Genomic DNA, 14,126 nt, shown 5'->3' with positions numbered 1-14,126 from the left:
TTAAGCCTTGGCCATTGGCTTAGGTCATGATCCCAGGGTCCTGGGATCAAGTCCCACATTGGGCTCCTTGCTCAGCGGGGAGTCTGCTTCTCCCTCTGCCTGTCACTTCCCCCCCCCCCCACTTGTGCTCCCCCTCGCTCTTTCTCTCTGACAAATAAATAATAAAAATAAAATCTTTAAAAAAAATTCAGGTATCTCTGATTTCATGCTTGTCTATACCCTGTCTCCCCAGCTTGACGGTGTGGGCTTTGAGGACTGGGCCCAGGTCTGACACTGCTCTGTCTCCTCAGTGCTGGGCTGAGCACAGAGCTTGAAGGGGCTTTGAGCTTAGCATATGAAAAGCAGAGAGAGAGGTGGGGAGGATGCTTGTGTTCTAACTGTGTATGACATGATTAGGGAAATACAGCCTCCTGAGCTTAAAACCTGAAATACATGTGTATTGTTTGTATATATTGAGGATGCTCAATATATGTGTATAAGTTGTGTAATGATTTGGGTAGAGCATACTATACATGGAGCTAAATTGGCCCTAGAAGAATTTAATGCCAAAAAAACCCTGAAATTACACATACATTCTATATACATCTGAACTTTATAGACACCTAACAACTAGTCACAAACAAGGTGAGAAGACAATCTTTTATATTACATACCTTCTGGGATGCATTGTCCAAGAACAAATTTATACCCTTTGCAGCATTTTTTCCTAAGAGACAAACAAAAATGTATTTTAAATGGGATGTTAGATTAAAAATATAATTCTTTTTAGTTATTGAATGACTTGTGCCCAGGGAAAAGTGAGGCCTAAGGGAAAGAAGGGGTTGTGTAGCTTTAAGGGAAGCAGAGATAAAAAGGGGAAATATTATCAATAGCACATGGACACATCTTCCAATAGCAGGATGCCCTTTTCATCACGTAATATATGTAATTAATCACTTGAATCCAATGAAGTGGATTAACGCAGAGACTTCAAGATAGTTAGATCAGGTGATCGGAGGCCTCAGGATATAAAGGAACTTTGAGGCTGGCCAGGCCCCTCAGCCTACAAGCCAGGGATTCACTGACTTGCTGATTTTAACAATTAGCTAACAACTAGATAATTATAACATAATGATGGCTAATTATAATAATAATTAGATAGCTAATTATTAGTAAGACTGAGGCTGGGACCCAAGCATTCTGACTCCCACTTGAGTGCTTGCTTTATACCTGTTCCACATAAGGTGCTGAAAGGTATCTAAATTATCTGAATTAACAAAACAGCAAACAAGCAGTTCATTCATTCACTCATTCATCATTCATTCATTTTGAGAGAGTGTTAAGAGAGCATGTGGGAGCAGGGCAGAGGGAGAGGGAGAGAAAATCTCAAGCAGACTCAAAGTGGAGCATGGAGCCCGATGCAGGGCTCGATCTCACGACCCTGAGATCACGACCTGAGCCAAAATCAAGAATTGGACACTTAATCGACTGAGTCACCCAGGTGCCCCAACAACAGGCAATTCTAACAAAAATTTCAAGACTTGTATCTCTGCCTGAGGTAGAGAAATGGTGCCATCAGTTCAAAATGTAAATCTCCACTGGAAATATTAAGTGTCTGGTATGGAGTTGTAAGCTCCTAACAGACCAACCCCCTACAGATAGCAACTATAAACTCCGGACAAAACAGAAGCAAACCACCAGGGGTAGGTCCTGGTGAGTAAAGAGAAGTGGGCAGGATTTAAGAGGAGAGTTGAAATTTTGAACAAGGGACCAACCCGGGCTAAGTTTCCTGCTTTTTAGGGCTTTAGCCTATCAAAGCGCCTATCACACTTGCTATGTGGTGTGGAAAGCTAAAACACAGGGAACCCACAGAGAGTTTTGGCTCAATCAAATGGAGGATGACAAAGCTGGGGCAACCAGAGGCATGAAAAATTGAGGGAAACCCTGGAAGGGAGAGTGCTGGAAAAGGGGAGCCTTAAATTCTAGGTATAAATTCTTCCCAAGCTCTGGTAAGCCCTAACCCATGCGTGTGAGGAGCAGGCTCAAAACACCCCCGCTAAATACAACACAGGCTGAAGGCTTGAGCTACCACCTACTGCAAGGCAGTTTTCACATTACATCCAACCAAGTTCCTCGCCTGCTAAAAGAGAAATATCAACATTCCTTGGATGAATTGAACAGGATTCAGGGTCTCCATGATACAACTTGTACAAATGTGACCCATTCTCAAGGGAAAGACAATCAACGATGCCAATTCCAACTGCAGATGTTGGAATTATCAGACACAACGTTAAAGCAGCTGTTACAACTATGTTTGAAGATATAAGGGAAAATACACTTGTAATCAATGAAAACGTAGGAAATCTAAGAGAAACAGAAACTATGAAAAGAACAAAATAGAAGAATTGGGAAATATATCAAATTAAAAAAAAAAACCAGGGGGCCTGGGTGGCTGAGTTGGTTGGGTGACTGCCTTCAGCTCAGGTCATGATCCCAGAATCCTGGGATTGAGTCCCACATCGGGCTCCTGGCTCAGCAGGGAGCCTGCTTCTCCCTCTGACCCCTTCCCTCTCATGCGTTTTCTCTCTCTCTCAAATAAATAAAATCTTAAAAAAAAATAAAAACAAAAAACCATCCCACTGGATGGGTTTAACAACTGAATGGTGACAGGAATTAGTGAATTTGAAGATCTAAGCACAGGAATAAGCCGATTTAAAGAAAAAAAAAAGATTAAAAAAATGCACTATACCTCAGGGACTGGTGGGACAATTTCAAAAGCTCTAATGTATGGTATTTGGAGTTCCAGAAGGTGGGGAGAGAGAAAACGGAACCAAAAACAAATTTGAAAAATGGTTGAAATATCCCAAGTTGATGGGGTGCCTGGGGTTAAGCATCTGCCTTTGGGTCAGGTCATGATCCCAGGATTCTGGGGATCGAGCCCCACATCGGGCTCCTTGCTCAGCGGGAAGCCTGCTTCTCCCTCTCCCCCCACCCCATGCTTGTGCTCTCTCTCTCTGAAATGAATAAATCTTAAAAAAAAAAAAAAAAAGAAATATCCCAAGTTTAGTGAAAAACAAATTTACAGACTAAAAATGTTCAGCAAACCTGAAATGTGTTAAATACACACACGTAAAAAAACGTCTAGAGACATCGTAGTCCTCCTGCTGAAAACTAAAGAGAAAAATCCTGAAAGCAGGTGGAGAGAATGTGCACATCTATAAGCGTGTGGCCATGCGCTGCTCATCAAAAGCGATGGTAACCAGAAACAGTGGTAGGACATCTTTTAAGTGGTGAGAAAAACCAGCCTGTCAACCCAGAATCCTATATCCGGTGAAAATACCCTTCAAGAATGAAGATGAAATAAAGACGTTTCAGATTAAAGAAAACCAAGCATTCATCACCAGCAGAGCTGCGTGATGAGAAACACTAAAGGGAATTCTTCAGAATAAAAGGACAGGGTACCGGGGGGAACTTGGATCTTTAGGAAGGAACAAAATGCCTCATGCATGATGTATCTGGGTACATATAAAAGGCTATTTTTTCATGCTTAATTATTTTAAAGCAAAAATTACACACAGTCTTGCAGGATTCATAATGCAAGTAAATGCAACAAAGAGAACTGCAGAATTAAAAAAATGGCAGGGCTGTAAAAGGACCTACATGGTCACAAAATGTCTACACTGTGTGTGAAAGTATACAACACTGACATTTCCACCGCAGCACATTCCCCTTTGTTCTCCATCTCTCCAGCCTCGTTACTCTTTCCTTCCCTCCCCTTCTCTCCCAGCTGGGTTCCTGGTAAGCTTCCCTTGACCACGTCCAAAATTAGTATGTTAATTCAGAGGCCAAGAATTAACCTGGGTGTGGTGAATTTGCAAATCTCCAAAATATAGCCCAAGATCTTTTGCATTGATTATAAAGGTTAAACTATCGTTTTAAAAAAACGATTTCTTTGTAACAGTAAGAGAAATCACATTCAAGGTTATTCCCATCAAAATATCATTCTCAATCATCTGTATTTGAACATGCTTTTTAGGTTAAATATGGTCCAGCGCCTGGGAAGTGCACATCACCTGCAGTCTATCGCCACCACGTGTGTGAGCTTATCATTTGTACGTTGTAGTGAATACGGGGGCAGGAACCACAGATCGGGGAAATTAGGCATTATCTGGGTCCTAAAGCAAATTCCCACCTTTTGTCAAATGGTCCGAACCTTCCACCAGGTTAGACAAAGACTTCTAAGAAAAATATGATACACTTAGGGCGCCTGGGTGGCTCAGTCGTTAAGCGTCTACCTTCGGCTCAGGTCATGATCCCGGGGTCCTGGGATTGAGTCCCACATCGGGCTCCCTGCTCTGCAGGAAGCCTGCTTCTCCCTCTCCCACTCCCCCTGCTTGTGTTCCTGCTCTCACCATGTCTCTGTCAAATAAATAAAATCTTAAAAAAAAAAAAAAAAGAAAAATATGATACACTTAAATGCATGTTTTCCATCACATTTCAGTGAGACAATAATTTAACAACATTACTTTCTACTTTTACAAATTCTTGGTCAATTTTATTTATTTTTTTAAGATTTTGTTTTTAAGTAATCTCCACACCCAACATGGGGCTTGAACTCACAACCCTAAGATCAAGAGTTGCACGCTCTCCCAGTGAACCAGCCAGGTGCCCGTCAAATCAGTCTTTGTAGACTGGTCTGCTAGGCGGGTTAAACTCACAGGAGAAACAATCTCAGCAATCTCTTCCTAAAACTTTTTTCTTTTTTTTAAAGACTTTGAGACAGAGAGAGAGGACAGGTGAGAGAGAGAGCATGAGCAGGGGTGGGGCACAGGGAGAAGCAGACTCCTCGCTGAGCAGGGAGCCTGACGCGAGGCTCGAGCCCAGGACTTTGGGATCATGACCGAGCCGAAGGCAGATGCTTAACCAACTGAGCCACCCAGGTGCCCCTCTTCCTAAAACTTTTAAAATTTACAAGAATTTTATTAAATCCATTTATAAACTTTATATAAAATGAATTAAAAATGTATACAACTTACAAATATCACATCTGGTGAGAGAATATTCTGAGGCCCAACTGGGTACAGCACAGCCTCATTTCTCCCTGCAACATTTCTCATGTGCAATCCAGCTGTGGTGGACAATCTTACTTCAAACGCATAACAAGTGGGCTTCTATTATAAAAACCGGTAGCATCTGGGATGTTCCTGAATCAGACTTGAGTGAAATAACTAAAGGTCCCCTCCCCTGCAAAGGACACATTTGACAATCTGTATGTGTACACTCAATATAGGTTATTTTGAATCATTCCTCAGCCTATTTTATGGTTTGTGTGTGTGTGTGTGTGTGTGTGATTTACTGCTATGAATGATGTGTGGCAATGTCCAGAGTTTTCCAATTGGACATAATTTCCCAACATCTCCAACTGATTTATAATTTTACATGACAAGCAAAGCCCCTGGGGTAGAAATTTTGATTATTATTTCTAACAGAGGTAGAGGTTCTACCTTTACATTCCGTGAAACTTACACTGTCTAGTTTTTCATGGTTTAAGAAAGTCCAAGTTCCTAACAACCAGAAAGAAAACTGCTTAATAGGGTATTCATTAAAATTTTACAGCTCTTACTGTATTACTTGAAGCTGTCCTACAGAGAACTGTAAGAGGAAGAACAGTGCCCTAGATTATCTGAAACTCAAGCAAATCACAAGAAAGTTGGATGGAGGGGAAACATGTGTTTTTGATACATCTTAAGTACAACAGCACATTTAAACATATGGTTCTATTTCTATTTAAATAGTGCACCTAACGTACAGCTGCTGAGAAGTTTGATGGCATTTCAAAGTTCATGCACATGGATGCAACCCTTACAACAATCTTTCTTTCTACATCCAAGACATCATATGTGGGCATTCTGATCTTCCTGAGCATTGCAAAGGCTTGGGATTGTCCATTTAGGGGAGCCCAAAGTAATCTATCATTTGCCTTTTTATGAAATTAAATAACATAGTGATTTGATATGCTTTCAAAAGGCTACGGAGCTCTATCAGGAGAAGATCTAAGCTTCAGAATGGTATGCTTCATTTAAATATCTGCTCAACTAAGAATTAACTTCCCCTTGGCTGTTTTTTTCTTAAATTGCATACCTAACACCATCTCTCTGCTCAAGAGGAGACCTGAGATTCCACTGTACCCTCCTGCTTCTCTAGAGTTCCTGGGAAGACAGCATTATTTTGCATGTTAAACACCCATCCAACATAAACCATTTAAAATAAACAACGAAATATTCCAAAGTATAAAAAAATAAACACTGGCCGCACATGTCATGCCATTTCAAAGGTTACTTACAACATAATTTACGTATAACGAAGTCAAGATAGCCAAAGTGAAATCTCCTCGTTATGCAAGCAAGGCACTTGTTAGACCGAACTACAAACACGGCTGTGTGGTTTTTATCTTTAAGAAAAACAAACGAAGATGGGAAAAGCTCATGTGGATTCTGGGGAGATGGTCCTTCTTAATCCACTTCATGTGTCATAGCTTGGTTTTCCAAATGCAAATGCTTTTCTCGTTTCTTGGCGAGGGGAAGTGGTGATCAGGGGTGGTGGTTACATAGAAAGGGCAACATCTGCTAATCAGGAAAGTCTGTGGAGGCTTCCCCTGGGTGCCCCGGAGCGTTAACACACGTACAAAATCATAAATAAAAACAGTGGAGCCAGAGATCTATCCCAGCAACCGAGTGTGTAGGAGAGCTTTTGGAAGGAAAAACGGAATCGGGAAAATGAAGATGGTAGAAATGCCATCATCTGACTGTCTGCTGTTAGTTAGCATATTCTAGAAAAGATTTTTTTTTTTAACTGTCTATAGAATTAGAGGACAAGGAGGGATCTTGAAAGGTCAAGTGAGTTATAAGGCAAGAAATATTTCAACAGTTGCTCCACAATAGTAAATTTTCCTAAGATTTGGGGTTTCCTTTGCATAGCTGTCTAGATATGCACCAGATGGATCAGAATTTTTTTTTAAATGAGAGAAAGAACTGCACTTTTTAGAGTATTTTAGGGTTCTTTGTGCCAAGCTCCATATGGTGGATGGAGCAATGGCTTTGGGGTCAAGCAATCTGGTTTACAATTCCAGCTCTGTCACTTAAAGAGCTTGCGATGTGACCTTGGGCTCATCTCTTAAACTCCCTGAGTTTCAGATTCCTCGTGGATGAAACATGAATCATAATATTTGCTTTGCAGAATTATCACAAGGATTACAGATAATAAAGTTACCTAGCACAGGGCCTGGCTTAGGGTCAGAATAGTGTTGTAGCTACAGCTTTATGAACACAGCAAGAAAATAGCAAAAGCCACTCTTCCCAGATGCCTTCATCTTATGACTTATCTCTTCCTTCCACTTCTTATTCAATGGCTGATACGTTCTTCCAAAAAACAAAAGAGAAGGGGAGGGGAGAAAGGAGGGAGGGAGAAAAGTTTTGATTTTAAGATGATGGAAAAGTAATATTTTTGGCCTCTTCTTTCACAAGGTAACCCCAAATAATGGGAATAAGAAATAAAAATGCAAGGTCAAAATCCATGATTAGGAATATAATTCTAATATGAAGTCTAATAGCAATGTGGCCAGTAGATGGGAGAATGAGAAGTGATTTTTTTTAAAGATTTTATTTGTCAGAATAAGACAGAGAGAGCAAGTGAGCGAGCGTGCTCGCAGAAGCAGGGGGAGGGGCAGAGGGAGCAGCAGACTCCCTGCTGAGCAAGGAGCCCAATGCAGGACTTGATCCCAGAACCCTGGGATCATGACCTGAGCCGAAAGCAGATGCTTAACTGACTGAGCCACCCAGTTCCCTGAGAAGTGATTTTGCAGAGTGGAGTAACTTCGAACCTACGAGCCTCCAGAGGGGGTTATGGAGAAGCCAACAGCCTGCAGCACGTCAGCCAGGCTTAGGAATCACACACACCAGGTACTGAGGAAGGGGGAGGCCAGGAGAGAGCAAGACAATCTGAAAGTCTGGTGAGAAGCTGGACTTCCTGCCCCGCCCCCAGGAACCCTGTGTCGGCTACCCTTCATCTACCACTGCAAGAGGCAGAAGGTACAGTCTTTGGGGAAACGTGTACCCGAGAAGCTCAAGACTGTCACGTCAAGCAGGAGGCCCCTGGGGGACATGCCTACGAGCAGATAATCCTGCCCAGGCACACAGAATTTCCAAACATTTTTAAAGAACCCCTTCAATGGAATATCTCATTCCAAAACAATGAAAGCCTCCCCATGATGGCTTCTGAAGGCCAGCTGATGGCAGCTTCCCCACATCCCCAGGTAGTCCGTCCTAATTGGAGAGATACAAGGCCGGGAAAATGCAGAGACCAGTATGCACGGTCTCTTTCCACCACCTAATCCTGCCGTGGCATACCAGACGAGGGGGTCCACGAGAGACTCCCGCCAGGAACAACACAGCCCACGAAACCCTTGGGACTACATTAAAGGCCTGAGGATGGATGGATGGATGAATTGATTGATCTTTAAAGATTTTATTCATTTATTTGAGAGAGCACGAGAAGGGGAAGGATCAGAGGGAGAGGGACAAGCAGACTGCACTGAGTGCAGAGCCCAACTCAGGGCTTGATCTCATGACCCTGAGATCATGACCTCAACTGAAATCAAGAGTCAGTTGTTTTTTTTTTTTTTTTTAAAGATTTTATTTATTTATTTGACAGACAGAGACACAGCGAGAGAGGGAACACAAGCAGGGGGAGTGGGAGAGGGAGAAGGAGGCTTCCCGCCGAGCAGGGAGCCCGATTTGGGGCTCGATCCCAGGACCCTGGGATCATGACCTGAGCTGAAGGCAGACGCTTAATGACTGAGCCACCCAGGTGCCCCAAGAGTCAGTTGCTTAACCTCCTGACACACCTAGGTGTCCCTGAAGGCCTGAGGATTTAAAAGTGGTCCTGAATTTCTTTGTAAAACTCCTCAGAGTGAGGAAGCTTTCCTCTCTTTCAACCTTCTTCTCTTGCCAAAACTTTTATTGAGCTTTGCATGACTTCACATGAACTACTAGAATTCCTTTTATACCAGATGCCCTGAGAACAGAACCCAGTAAAATGACTCACCTCCCATCTAGGCATGCTTGGTTCCAGCCCTTTAGCCAGAAAGTGCTTCTCCCAGGCAAATCGAGTAAGATCACGGTTACTATAGCAACCAGTGAAGGTAAAAAAAAAAAAGGGGGGGGGGAACAAACCTATTTATTCATCTGCATATAAGCTTGTTCCTCAGATCTCAAATCTCATATAAGCTTGTTCCTCAAATCTCAGTGACAATATGAAGGGAATCATAAGGAGTATGTTACGTGTAACGTGCTTTCATATGCACAATTACTAATGGTCAAGATCAAATGCGGAAAACAGCATGGCAGTTCCTCAACAAATTAAAAACAGAGTAACCACACGATCCCACAATTCTGAGTATATACCGGAAAGAAGTGAAAGCAAACTCAAAACAGGTATTTGTCCACAGCAGCATCATTCAAAATAGCCAAAGGTACAAACACCCCAGATGTCCCTTGACAGATAAATGAAGACAAATGTGATACACTCACACACACAATGGAATATTATTCATCCTTTAAAGGATGTTCTGACATGTGCTACAATATGGATGGAACTTGAAAATGTTACGCTAAGTGAAATCACACAAAGGAACAAATTTTGTGTGACTCCACTTACAGGAGGTAACTCAAGTGGTCAAATTCATAGGTAGAAAGTAGAAAGGTGGTGGCCAGGGGCTGGGTGGGGAGGGGATGGGGAGTTGTGGGTAAATGGGTACACAGTGTTCAGGAGAATGAGAACGTTCTGGAGATGGATGGTGACGGTTGCACCACAATGTCAACGTGCATAATGTTTTACACACCTAAAAATAGTTAATATGGTAAATTTTATGTTATGTGTATTTTACCAAACATACACAAAAAGATCAAATGAGGAGAGAACGCTGTTGAAGTCATACTTCTAGCCAGTAACTCCCTGGGCATGGTATCATCTGGGTTTTAGTTCTCTGAATTACTGAAAAACTTTTTTTAAGGTACGTGAGGGTTATTCTTAGATGGGGCTGAGATAACAACCAGAAAGCATTTATCCCTACAAGGCTTCAAGTGGTGATAATCTATTCCTTCCACAAACGTTCATCACACACCCCCCAGGAAGACAGAAGAGCTGGTGATTAGGGTCTTGGCCCTGGGGGGGGTTGTACCTCCCAGGTTTGAATCCAGGCTCTGCTGCTTTCCAGCTGTGGGACCTAGACAAGTGACTTAAAGTCCCCCTAGCTTGATTTCCTCATCTGTAAAATGGGGTAGTAATAGTACCCACCTCACTGGCTTGCTGTGAGGGGTCACGGAGTGAAGATGTGCATGCAGAGCTTAGTATGGTGCTCTGTACCTACCTCAAACAGAAAACGTAGAAGGAAATGGGCTGGTTTTCCTGTTGTGTCCCCCATCCAGCGCTCACCTTCAGGGACGCTGGAGTGTTTTAGAGGAGGGGGCATCAGGAAGTGAGCAGCTGGGCCACAGTCCGACTGCCCATCGCCCTGGCTTTCAGGCAGACGCCGTCCGGGCTGACCGAGTGCAGTACCAGAGCCGGTGTCTTGGCCGTTCCGTTTCCACGGTCACTCCGGCGCAAGGATCGTTTTACCGGCTAGCAGAAGTGAAACCCTCTCAGGCTACTAACGCGTTCCATTCCCCTCTCTCTGCTCAGTGTAATTTCTGTTCTCAACGGCGAAATGCGTGCACACAACCGGATCTCGTGCTGTTTGCTCAAAGCTGGCCCAGGAGCTCGCAGGGGGTGCGGACGACAGCCCAGGCTGCAGGGCTGAGAACACGCGCAGCCACCTGCCATGTTTCGGTCAGCGTCTCCCCATCTCCTTGCCATGTTCTCAGACGCACACGGTCAGGGACCTCGGTAGAGGGCCGCCCCGAGTCCACACGGGCCTTGGAGACGAGAACCTGGGACTGACTCACTGCCTCTTTGCCACGATGCCGATGCTCCCCTTCCTTGTCTCCCCCAAGTGAGTTTTCTGCCCCATCAACCCTCGTCACCTTGCTTGCTGGCTGCCTTTTCCCTAATTCATTTGAGAAGCTGATCATTTCTAAAACATAAAAATGATAAATTGAGAGAGGTAGTTTGGCACTATCTTTGTATAAGAAACAATAAAATTGTGTCTGTATACACACACACACACACACACACACAGGTAGTGAGATATCTTTTCATTAAAAGAAAGGTTAGGTTGGGTATTCACGGATCTCTCTATGTGGGTAAGACGAAAGATGCTCCTTGTGGATTTTTTCTTTTTTTTTTGAGATAAAATTGACTTATAACTTTAGACCAGTTTCAGGTGCACAACATATTGATTTGATATTTGTAGACACTGTGAAATGATCACCACAGTAAGCCTGGCTCTTTATTTTTTTTCATTTTCCTGCAATGAGCAGGTACTGATTTTCTTAATAAGAGAAAATAAAGGAAATAAGAAACTAAAGGGATCTTTAGGGATTTTTCAAGGGTGTTTTGGTACATTTCTAATGCCAGGCTTGGCAATGGTTTTGGAAGCTGGTTTTGAAAACTGGTAAAGAAGTAACATTCGTGAGCACATTTGAGAATAGCGCATATAGGCATCCATCATGATTTACTTCACCCAGAGACTCCTCAGGATTGACATTTTGGACAAACTTGACCAACTAGGTTTCAACCAGTCTGCTTTTGACCAAGTCACTGGGAACCAATATATAGCATTTATTAAGAGATTGCTTCTGGGATTGAGTGTATCATTTAGAAAGATGTTCATTTTTTTCCTTTTTCATCAGAAAACTGGTTTAATAGAGGTTTGCCTTAGAAAGGATTTTAATAGAACCATTTCCCCCATTCAGGAGACATGTTTAAGCCAATGCATCTCTGCTGACGTTTATTCCCATAGCTGCTAATTTTCAGAAGCACCAAGAACTGTGAATTGTGTCTCTCTTTGTGGGTCATTGTCCGTGGGACAGGGCGTGGAAAGTGGAGACTATTCCTTGCAGCAACATAGTTCACCCTATGCAGTGACACCGTGGGGCCCAGAGCCCTAGTCACTGCTGTGTTTTTATTCTATCAACCCTCTAACCATCATCCTAGGAACACCTGAATGGTTTTGTTTTTTAAGATTTTATTTATTTGAGAGACAGAAAGTACGAGTGGGAGGGAGGGGTGGGGGGAGGAGTACAGAGAGAGGGAGCGGGCTCCCCGCTGAGCAGGAAGCCCGATGGGGGGCTCAATCCCAGGACCCCATTATCATGACCTGAGCCGAAGGCAGACGCTTCTCTAAGTCACCCAGGTGACCCTGCCTGAATGGTTATTAATAATCTGCTAAATGGCATTCATCAAGAAAATATGTTCAAGCACTGAATTATTCACGATAAACCAAACAATACAAAAAGTCATCCATGGTTACCAAAGCATCCTCAAGTTCCTGCCTGCTTCTCTGCCTTCTCCTCCCACTCAGGGCTTTCCCTGCAACTCAGCTAGCATTTCTTCCTGCTCCCTCTCCTTCAAAGGGTGCATTCAGCTTCAGGATTTCAACTCTGACCTCTCTTAAGACTCCTAAACTGCAAACTCCCATGCACCCGTGTTGTATTCATTTTGCTTGCCCTGTATCTTCCAAATTTCCTGCAATGATCGGGTATTAACTTCCGTAGCGAGAACGTGTTATATTTTAAAATGGAAGAAAATTAACTTCTCACTGACAAACTGGCATAGAAGAGTACCCTTGATGGGGCCAGAGCTTGAAGGCAAATAATCCACAAGCCTGTTTTTAAATATCGCCTTCTATTTTTCTCCCTAATAAGAGACCCAGATGACCCACAACAGCTGCGCTTCCAAAGGTCATTACTGTGGCAGAGATAGCCAGCGGTTTCTCCTTATCTACTTCCCTTTCTTTTCTATTGTAACAAAAGCCCAAATTATAGCTGGGTACGTAACCACCCAGAAAGAAAGGAAGCATTCCCCAGCCTCTCACCCACCAGGTACTGCCTTGTGAATAAGCTAGGCAACAGGATATGAGTAGCCATGTGTGCAACTCTCAGGTGCCACCCTTACATGGAAGGGGGCACATAATCTCTCCCTTTCACCTTCCCATAAGTAGGAGCATGAACACGGTAGTGTGCTGTCTTGGGTCTTAGCGATGGGTGGCTCAACATACAAGAAGCTCAATGATGCTGTCCAGCCACCATATGAATTAAGGACTCGGGATGGTTTTATGTAAGAGAAACTTCCACCTTGTTTAAGCTATTATTTTTGGTTTCAGCTTTAGGAGCCTAATACACCCCAAAAGCTAAAATAACTGAAGGAAATGGATCTATGGGAGCAAGGCTACTGGAATGAGAGCTTAGTAAGACATAAGGGGGCCTGGAGAAGACCCAGCCTTTTATTCTGCTCCAGGAACAACTATGCATGGAGCCTTGAGCCTTGTGAAATACTGACCCTTGAAATGTAAATGTCTGGAGCCTTCCTCGCAAATTAACCAAAGCTAGAGAGCTCTCTGCTTTGACAGGGCTACGATCCTCCTTTCTGCACAGTGGGCAGACTTTCATTGGCACTCGGCCGCCTTCCCTGCATTTCACCTTGTAAATGAGGCATCTCCAGGGAGCTCTCAGCGCAGGAAACATCTAACTATAATTTCCCAATTCAGATTTTTGCCCACGGGTCAGTCACCTGGGAATCAAATGAGGAAGTCTTAAAGTAGAGGGCTTTAGTTGTAATGACTTTCAAAGATGGAGGGGACCCGATCTGAGATCTTCTTTGTTACATTAATTACTCATGTGACATATTCCTCACATGCATCAAACTCTTATGGAAAATGAAATACAAGGGACATTAATTCAGGTCTAATTTCATACATTACTGAAAGTGGGATTTCTACCTCTAAATCAGTTACAGATGAGAGCAGGAGTCTTCTACTTTACAAACCGAATTATATAATGATCCAGAATTGCGGTAACAACTTCAGATTAGCTAACAACTGGAAGCATTACATTTGACTTAATTCAACTAGCACTTAATTGAGAGCTTCCTCTATGCCAAGCCAAGCATTCTCCGTAGATTACTTAATTAAATTCGCATAACCACACTTTTTA

The 14,126-nt window shown here is 43.1% G+C and overlaps 1 protein-coding gene across 2 annotated transcripts in view; it reads right to left on the bottom strand.

Annotated features, from left to right (window-relative positions):
* The window catches only part of CCBE1 (collagen and calcium binding EGF domains 1), a 248,153-nt gene that overhangs the window by 28,388 nt on the left and 205,639 nt on the right, over nt 1-14,126 (bottom strand). For both annotated transcript variants that reach the window (XM_036101774.2, XM_078060235.1), the window contains exon 3: nt 654-706. In XM_036101774.2, the coding sequence (XP_035957667.1) occupies nt 654-706 (53 nt within the window). The remainder of the gene's footprint in view (nt 1-653; nt 707-14,126) is intronic.

Source organism: Halichoerus grypus, chromosome 13 (assembly GCF_964656455.1).
Source record: "Halichoerus grypus chromosome 13, mHalGry1.hap1.1, whole genome shotgun sequence".
Classification (NCBI taxonomy): Eukaryota; Metazoa; Chordata; class Mammalia; order Carnivora; family Phocidae; genus Halichoerus; species Halichoerus grypus.
The sequence above is the reverse complement of the archived record's forward strand: the minus strand, read 5'-3'. Positions and strand labels throughout refer to the sequence as shown.